Below are 9957 nucleotides of genomic sequence, written 5' to 3' on the forward strand. Positions count from 1 at the left end.
TAGACATGCACTATGCCTATTTGCTCAGACAATATGACATAAAATTCGGGAATTGAATGTTTGTTGACGGTAACTAAAAGCTGGATGTAGAGCGCCCCTCAAAAGTAATTTTTTCCACAGACCACCTGTAATTATGCCATGGACCACTAGTGGTCTGTGGACCTCTGGTTGAGAAACAATAACAGTGGTTCTCAATGTGGGGTCCAGGGACTTCCAGGGGTCCATGGGGGGGTTCCAAGATGAGTTAATAGCAAAATCAGTATTTCCACTTTATGTTTCATTCAGCAACTATTCAAAGGCCTGTCTAGCCTATACAAGCTCACAACACGAGTGAGCTTGTAACATTTATTTTAAACAAATCTCTTATTGTGGTTTTAAGATGGGGGGGTCTTTGACCAAATACGTATCAATTCAATTTGGACCTTGACGTGAAAATGTTTGAGAGCCACTGCTATAGGCCACCACTGCTTGACATGTCACGCCCCCCACCCCTCCTTTTTGTTTTTACAGACAGTGAGACCAAGGGCCGATTCATGAATACTCCTATTTTAGAGGTGGTTCGGCTCTGTAGAAACTACAATGTGACGTCATTCTCGGGTTCCCGAACCGCCTTTTTTCCAGCACTAAATAAGAGTATGAATCGGCCCTTATGGGGAACGTCCCCGATGGCAACTCCAAGTCAGCTGCTGAACGTGACTGAAATGGAGGATCCTACTTTGGATTCCTCCAACTGCTGCTCACCCATAATCCCATCTGGCATTCTGGAATTAGAGGACAGCACTAAACTGGCTGGGGTTCAAGCCATCCTGATTCTGTCGTACAGCACAATAATACTGTTCGGTGTCACAGGAAATTCCCTGGTGATCTATGTGGTGTACAGGTAATAAATGATGTATGATTGGACGCCACTCACAATCCTTCACTGTATAGCGCTTTCCCATCTTGTCCGTCCATTCCGTTCCATCCCAAACACTAGCCCTAATGTCTGATTGTCTGTGATCTTATACATGCATATAATGTATTACAAAGATAGGCTACATCCATTGATCGGTCACCCCACTCACGGGTAGCAGTGGGACATGCGCGGCGGCATAAATCTGCTCAAAGACTTTGAGTCAGATAGTTTCATATCCATTTGAAAGTTCTGGCAGAAAATGTGTTTAGTCAATATCTCCACTTTTCCACAAGCTTCACACATTCTCTCAATCCGGGCGACGGGCCCGGTATGATCGCTGGACTGAATTTACCAAAACTTCCTCTGATCACCACAAACGTAATCACAAATTGACCAGGGAAGCAATTGACAGGTGGTCTGATTAATTACCCTGCACCAATCGCAACGATGGACCCTGGACTCCATGCACTTTGAAAGCCACTGACCTATAGGATATTAAGACAGGAAAGAAGGAAAGGGCTCTCAGCCTTTTTTTGAGCTCCACTAGCATATTTCGACCAATCCTCAAAGACCACCCACCCCACAACAATATATACACTGTATTTAGTATTACTAGACCTGTGCCCGCCCGTCTGTGTCACTTTTGTGCCCATATATGGAGATCTCTGTATCCGTCTGTCTGCCTGTCTGAATCTACCTTTTTCGTGTACAGGTTTAAAACCTTGCGGACGGTCACCAACTACTTCATTGTGAACCTGGCCGTGGCTGACCTGCTGGTGAACACGCTGTGCCTGCCCTTCACGCTGGTCTACACGCTCTACGGCGAGTGGAAGTTCGGCCAGACGCTGTGCTTCCTGCTGCCGTGCGCCCAGGGCCTGGCGGTGCACGTGTCCACCATCACGCTCAACATCATCGCACTGGATCGTCACCGGAGTATCGTCTACCACCTCGAGACCAAGATGTCCAAGGACATGTGTGCGGCGGTCATCGCCGTCACCTGGGCCGTGAGCGCCCTCCTGGCCAGCCCGCTCGCCATCTTCCGGGAGTACGCCACCATCGACCTCTCGCCAGAGGAGTCCATTCAGGTGATGGGAGAAGTACTCACAAAAGTATCGGCATCAAAATATACTTAAAAGTACCAAAAGAAAAGTACTCATACTTGACATGTTTAAAATGTATAAACAACTTTTGAAAATTGCTGATCGACAAGCGATCGCGAGCTTCAAGCTGTGAGATTGTACAACTGCCATTTAAAATTATTATTTTTTTACTTTTAACACAAATCTTCCTTCGCGGCAGGTGTGCACGGAGCAGTGGCCGGGGAGCAGCCGGGACGGCACCATCTACAGCATCTCCATGCTGCTGCTGCAGTACGGCTTGCCGCTGGCCGTCAACTGCGTGGCCTACGTGCGCATCTGGAGCAAGCTGCAGAACCACGTGAGCCCCGTGGCGGCGGGCAACCACGACCGCCACCGCCGCAAGGCCAAGACCACCAAGATGCTAGTGACGGTGGTGGTGGTGTTCGCTGTCAGCTGGCTGCCGTTCCACGCCTTCCAGCTGGCGGTGGACATCGACCACAGCGTGCTGGACATGAAGGACTTCAAGCTGCTCTTCACGGCGTTCCACGTGGTGGCCATGTGCTCCACGTTCGTCAACCCCATCCTGTACGGCTGGATGAACAACAACTACCGCACGGCCTTTCTGTCCGTGTGCGAGTGCAAGTGCAAGCGGCCCTTATTCTTTGGCCGGAGGCGCGGTGTGGACAGTCGGCCCACGCCAAGTGTCAGGACCATCGCCTTTACGGATTCTAATGTCTAGATTATAGACTGTAAAAGATATGGATGAAGGGAGCATCATTGGTTTCTATAGACCCGTCTTTTTTTGGGAAAAATTTAAATCTGGCATCTTTGGATTTACGGCCCCGAAAATAAACCGGAAATGACTGCTATTGGCTGCAGCCACAGTAAGGGTGGGACTTCACTCGGGAGAACCAGTAGAAGCCATAGGAGCATGCAACCTTATCATTAATCTTAAAGTTAATGGGACCATAATTTACTAAATTTATATCATGATAATTTACAAAAGACTTAAAACTAGCGCTTGAAAACATCAAGTGTTTATGAAAATGAAAAACCTTGTTCACTTGAATTTAAGCATGTAAGGCATGCAGAGATTATTTGCCGTCGATTAATCATTTGTGAAAAATGTATAAACTGCATTCGGTTTTGTACAGACATTACGGCCACACATGAACATTAATAGAGATCATTTTTTGTTTGTATGGCTTAGTCTGTGAACAATCACTTTAAGACAGTGTTAAAGCAGTATTTGTGAACGCTGTAATTTCTGTAATTTCTATCCCTGTTGGTCTCAAAGAGGGTCCAGGGACCCTCAGGGGGTCTGGGGGGGTCCTCAGCAAAATGTGATAATACAGGATCACAATCATTTTAAGCACTTCGTCCATTGGCTATTCAAAAATAGCAGATCAACAAGCAACAAGCTATATAAACACAACTCTTTTCTGGGGGTCCCTGGCACAAAACCTTTACAGGTGGTGGGTCCGCAGTCAAATATATATCAATTTGGGGGTCCTTGACATGAAAAAGTTTGAGAACCAGTGGTCTATTCTATGGAACCTCACCAGCACACAGACACCTGTGTTTACTAAATAAACACATGAACCGTACTGTAGCATACCTATACTGGGGTGACATTTGGCAATACAGCGTTAGAGCAGATCTGTTAGGGCTGTTCCCAAAATGTGTCCTTGAGCAAGACGCCGAGCCCTTAATTGCTCCCGATAAGCAGGTTGGTGCCTTGCATGGTTTCCTCTGCCTTAGGTGTAGGAATTTGTGTGTGAATGGGTGAATGTATAATGCACAATTATTGTAAAGCGCCTTGAAAAGGCACTATATAAATGCACAATTTACCATTTGCACACTCAGCTTGTAAGACCAGCTATTTATGCAGAATGTTCGCCCGAGAATAGGGATGCTAGGGCTCATGGGGTAAATAATGTATTTTTACAGGAATTAGTCTTAGCCTTACTGGTAAATCCGTCTTCAGGGAGAAAAAAATATGAGAAGAGTGGAGTGAATAAAATTTGAAAAATGTGGTGTAGAAAAATGTCAGTGAAACTAAGCTAATCCCTGGCACTCTGAAAGCCCATTCGAAAATGTCTTTGACTTATCTTGTGGCATTTTGGCTACATGTGTCATATGGTAAACGTATAGAAACGGGATTTGTATCATGATTCGTGTCTCGGGATACATAACATATCGCAACCTGCCCAGTGCCCAACCTAATTTATAAACTATTATTTATGTCTGTCGTGCTCATGTGCTACAGTATGTTGCAGTACAAGCTCACGACACGCCCTACTCCTAATGTGGCATTGTGAGCTTGTAGATCAGCTATTTTTGGCAGACATTAGTAATGTGCAGGGAAATCAGGTAAACTACCGTATGCATAAGGTTAATGTGAACATAACTAATCGAATGATTAATTGAAACATGATCCAGTTAGTTATAGTACACTTTGTAGCACTGTGTGGTGTCTGAGCTACAAACGCATTACATCAGTGGTACTCAACTCTTTTAATGTCAAAAACCATGTTTGGTATGAATTAGTCCAACAGTGTATTTGGTGTAACGAGAAAAAAGGAGCTAACAAATATATGTATACAGACCCCCTGAGAGACACCAGTCGTTAAAGAGTTTGTGGTTAACGGTTCTTTATAAAACCTTAACATAAATGTCTCTTTAAAAAACATTGGTCAGAAATGTTCTTTCTGGAACCTGGCACCTTCATTGTTCTGTGACTGTGGATTGATTAAAGTGGAAGAGCTACAGATAGGCTACATACTGTAGGCTTTAGGATTGTTTCTGCTCTATACATGACAGTTATTCAAAATAATCAAAAAGTGACTGTTGCTGCTGTAGATGTGAGGCGTTCCTGACTCCCACATGCTCGCGTTGTGATTGTTTACAGCCAGCCTTCCAATCACCGTTAGAGCTAGCCTACAGTATAGCCTTGCTGTCGAGTAACCTTGCATGTCAAAAACCTGCGTTCAAATGGGTCCAATGACGTTATTATTTAAGATTTTACTTTTAAAAAGGTTTTTACTGTTTTTTCAGTGGTTCAATCTATAAACTCACAATGCATCGCGACATGTTGTGAGATTGTAAACCGGCTTTTTAAATGTCATTTTACATTTTTACGTTGGCTATTCAAAAATAGCAGATCTACAAGCTTGTACACCTGCTTTGAACATTTTTGAATAATCTTGAAAGTGTTTGAACTACTGATTTAGAAGGGATTTGTAGAATCGGCCTCAGGTCTCATTGGGTTAAAAACGTTTTAATTATCGAAAAAAAGTGACATTAAAATTGAAATATGGAGATAAAAGGTTTCTGCCCGACAGCAACAATATGTATGTAGTATGTTCCCATGAGAATTGCTCCGATGTTCAGTCTATTGAATGGCACTTCCTGTTGCAGGCGGACGCACAGTAAGTTACGGTATAGCTTTGTGTGCGTGCGACAGGGTGGGGAAACTGCTTCACGGTTTGCATCCTGGGTAATTCACAGAGTCAAATCTATCATTGTTTTTTAATAGCCTACTTAAAAGCCTTATTTTATACGTCTTATACTCATGTGTGACGGTGTTGAGCAGAGAAAATAGCCGATCTAAGCTCGCAATCCGTTTTCATTGCAAAATGGTGTGAGCTTCTAATATCGCCTATTTTATATGGGGTGTAATTCATATTATTTTGTGTTAAATACTGAGAAATCTGACAGTAACCATTGGTCTCTACAACCCTTTAGTAAACAGAAAACACATTTTCAGGTCAGACCAATTTTATCCAATCAGGATAAACTGATCCTGCATCCTGTACGGATGCAGGAAGTGCAATTGAAAGTCTTTCTGCACAAAATGTGCAGAAAGAATTGTCACAAACATCATCAAATTGAAGCTGATAAATGGCATTCTCTCTCCTATTGAATGGCACTGTGCTGTACTGTGCTTGCAGAGTACGTATCAGTTTGTGTTCATATCCATATGGCACGGTGGGACACTGCATGGTTCAAGGCCTTCATCATTAAGAGAGTCGTTACGTCAAACTATTGTTTTACATAATTGTATAACTGTCGAAGGTTACTGACCAGCCGACCAGCTGTCACAAAGTGTGCCCATGGGACAGCTCTCATTAAGTGAACAATAGATTAAAACCTAATTACGTTTCTACGGTCAATTCTGTCTAGAGTCTAGACACGTAGACTTTCTCACACGTCATGGACCTTTTTTTGAGTGTGCAGCAGGGCGGGTCCATCAACGTTCTATTATGAACTTGCATGTGGGGTTATAGTATCCATTAGGGCTGGTCAATATGACTACAAATCAATATCATGATTAATTAATTATTAATTAAAACGATTATTTCCTAAAAGAAGTTACAATATTTGTTTGATATAAAAGGAAAAAATAAAACAAAAATCACACTTGTTTGAAGTGAGTTCACTGTATTTTTATCGGCCACATGACGTCTTAAAGTCCATAGACGTGGCTGGCAAGCGATTTGTCATAACAAGTGCTCTTAACAAACAATGTCCATCACCAAATTATTTCCGGGGGTCCCCAGACAAAAACGTTGAGAACCCCTGCTCTACAAAAACATTGTGTATATCCACAAAGTCCATACACTGGTACAGTACGGCACCCAAATAGTCCCACATGCCAATAGTCCCACATGTGTACTAACAGTCCAACAGCCAATTGTCCGACAACCAATAGTCCGGTACCCTTACAGTCCGCCATACCAATGTAGTATGTACTCAATTGTCCGACTTACTAAGAGTCCGACAGCCACAACTGGCCACCTGGATGAGTGGCTACCCAGACAACTGGCCACCTGGATGAGTGGCTACCCAGACAACTGGCCACCTGGATGAGTGGCTACCCAGACAACTGGCCACCTGGATGAGTGGCTACCCAGACAACTGGCCACCTGGATGAGTGGCTACCCAGACAACTGGCCACCTGGATGAGTGGCTACCCAGACAACTGGCCACCTGGATGAGTGGCTACCCAGACAACTGGCCACCTGGATGAGTGGCTACCCAGACAACTGGCCACCTGGATGAGTGGCTACCCAGACAACTGGCCACCTGGATGAGTGGCTACCCAGACAACTGCCCACCTGGATGAGTGGCTACCCAGACAACTGGCCACCTGGATGAGTGGCTACCCAGACAACTGGCCACCTGGATGAGTGGCTACCCAGACAACTGGCCACCTGGATGAGTGGCTACCCAGACAACTGCCCACCTGGATGAGTGGCTACCCAGACAACTGGCCACCTGGATGAGTGGCTACCCAGACAACTGCCCACCTGGATGAGTGGCTACCCAGACAACTGCCCACCTGGATGAGTGGCTACCCAGACAACTGCCCACCTGGATGAGTGGCTACCCAGACAACTGCCCACCTGGATGAGTGGCTACCCAGACAACTGGCCACCTGGATGAGTGGCTACCCAGACAACTGCCCACCTGGATGAGTGGCTACCCAGACAACTGGCCACCTGGATGAGTGGCTACCCAGACAACTGGCCACCTGGATGAGTGGCTACCCAGACAACTGCCCACCTGGATGAGTGGCTACCCAGACAACTGACCACCTGGATGAGTGGCTACCCAGACAACTGGCCACCTGGATGAGTGGCTACCCAGACAACTGGCCACCTGGATGAGTGGCTACCCAGACAACTGGCCACCTGGATGAGTGGCTACCCAGACAACTGGCCACCTGGATGAGTGGCTACCCAGACAACTGGCCACCTGGATGAGTGGCTACCCAGACAACTGCCCACCTGGATGAGTGGCTATACCCAGACAACTGGCCACCTGGATGAGTGGCTACCCAGACAACTGGCCACCTGGATGAGTGGCTACCCAGACAACTGGCCACCTGGATGAGTGGCTACCCAGACAACTGGCCACCTGGATGAGTGGCTACCCAGACAACTGGCCACCTGGATGAGTGGCTACCCAGACAACTGGCCACCTGGATGAGTGGCTACCCAGACAACTGGCCACCTGGATGAGTGGCTACCCAGACAACTGGCCACCTGGATGAGTGGCTACCCAGACAACTGGCCACCTGGATGAGTGGCTACCCAGACAACTGGCCACCTGGATGAGTGGCTACCCAGACAACTGGCCACCTGGATGAGTGGCTACCCAGACAACTGGCGCTAGAGCGAGACCGGCTGAATCACTTTATTAAAATGTTCAAAAATAGCTTAACAAATAACACAAAAAATCAGATCTACAAATTATGCACAGGACTGCTCTAAAACTCTTTCCTCATCTCTCATCAAATCTGACAAGATGTCTTACTGTAGCCTACACAGTATGTGGAGATCTGATGCTCTAGCCCCCCTGCTGTCATAACTGAGGAATGGCAATCCTCAGTGTCCTGGATGGTTTAGTGACCTGTGCAACAATATTGCTACAGTAAACACTTAAGCCTGAAATGAAATGATGAAATGATTACTATATTTACCCAGGGTATCTGGGCTAAGCTCAATAACTTGTTTCCAGCCAGGCCCTGCTCATAGAACACATTTCATCGTAGTGGTTCAATGCCTTGTTCAAGGGCACTTCAGCGGTGGTAATTTTTTAACGTGTCGGACCGCTGATTCGAACAGGCGACCTTCCGGTATCAAGACCGCTCCGCTATCCGTTCGGCCACCGCTGCCTCATCTTTGTCCAACAATGAATAGTGAAAATAGCCAATCTAAAAGCTCACAATGTGTTGCATCCATATTATACTCGGCTCAGGATCATCCTGTCTGCTTTTGTCCCCCTTGGAGTCCTCCTTCTTAGTTCTTACCTCAGACAAAAGCTGAGATCCATTTCCAACAGCAATTCCCTCAATTCCCTTCCAATGTCCTGTTTTCCAGGTAGGGTATAAAGGGGTGACCCGGCCTACGCAGACTAGAAGTAGACATAGAAACATACAGATGGATGTTTGATATTGCCACTTTTAATTGTAGGCCTTTTTATTGAAGTTGCAGTTATGATGAACATATACCAGTCATAATTCCACTGTGATTCTCTGTTCTTCTGTCTGTCTGCTTCTGGTAAGGTTTGGCTCCCTACTGCACCTGTGACCCCATATAGCCCATACATACCCAGTTCTGTCTAAAGCCTGCCACCAAGAGTCCAACTACAAAATAACAAATAATCACCATGGGTCATCATCATCATCCTTTTTCAAATTAAGTACTGATAGTCTTTATCAATACTTAATTAGAACAGGATGGTGAATGATGATTTTATTAAAGACAGTATGGTGTCAGTGATGGTGTGTGTGTGTGTGTGTGTGTGTGTGTGTGTGTGTGTGTGTGTGTGTGTGTGTGTGTGTGTGTGTGTGTGTGTGTGTGTGTGTGTGTGTGTGTGTGTGTGTGTGTGTGTGTGTGTGTGTGTGTGTGTTTCCAAATCCAGTAATAATGTAATTTGACCTCAATCTAATTGCAAAAAAAACAAACTCAGCTGATTTTGCATCTTCAATATATCCTGAATAACAGAAAAGAAGTTGCCTGGAATTGTCTGAGGGGAAAGTGTTTAAAATGGCCTGTACAGTATGGCCACCATTGACTTCCAATTATAAGGCAATATTTTCTAAATTTCCTTTTGCTTTAAGTAGCATGTGACATGTCAAACTAGGGGGTTTTCATGATGCTGAATCCATTCCAAGCATTCGTTTTGCACAAAAACACTCATTGGGCTAAATTTGGACATAGCAACTTGCCCAAATGTGATGATGTCAGCACATTTGGGCAAGTTGCTATGGCCACACTAATGCTTGGAATGGATTCAGCATCATGAAAACCCCCTAGTTTGATATGTCACATGCTACTTAAAGCATAAGGAAATCTAGAAAATATTGCCTTATAATAGGATGTCAATGGTGGCCATACTGTACAGGCCATTTTCAACACTTTCCCCTCAGACAATTCCAGGCAAGTTTTTTTTCTGTTATTCAGGATATATTGA

At 45.1% G+C, this 9957-nt stretch overlaps 1 protein-coding gene across 1 annotated transcript; it reads left to right on the forward strand.

Moving 5' to 3' along the window:
* Window positions 1-665: 665 nt before the first annotated feature.
* npy2r (neuropeptide Y receptor Y2) lies at window positions 666-2713 on the forward strand (the record flags this gene model as incomplete). The annotated part of the gene is made up of 3 exons (XM_079498375.1): window positions 666-880; window positions 1608-1980; window positions 2195-2713. The coding sequence occupies 3 exons, from the start codon at window positions 666-668 to the stop codon at window positions 2711-2713; spliced, it is 1107 nt and encodes a 368-aa protein (XP_079354501.1).
* Between the last annotated feature and the right edge of the window lie 7244 nt (window positions 2714-9957).

The sequence above is a fragment of the Electrona antarctica genome, assembly GCF_951216825.1.
Source record: "Electrona antarctica genome assembly, chromosome: 4".
In the NCBI taxonomy this organism is placed as follows: Eukaryota; Metazoa; Chordata; class Actinopteri; order Myctophiformes; family Myctophidae; genus Electrona; species Electrona antarctica.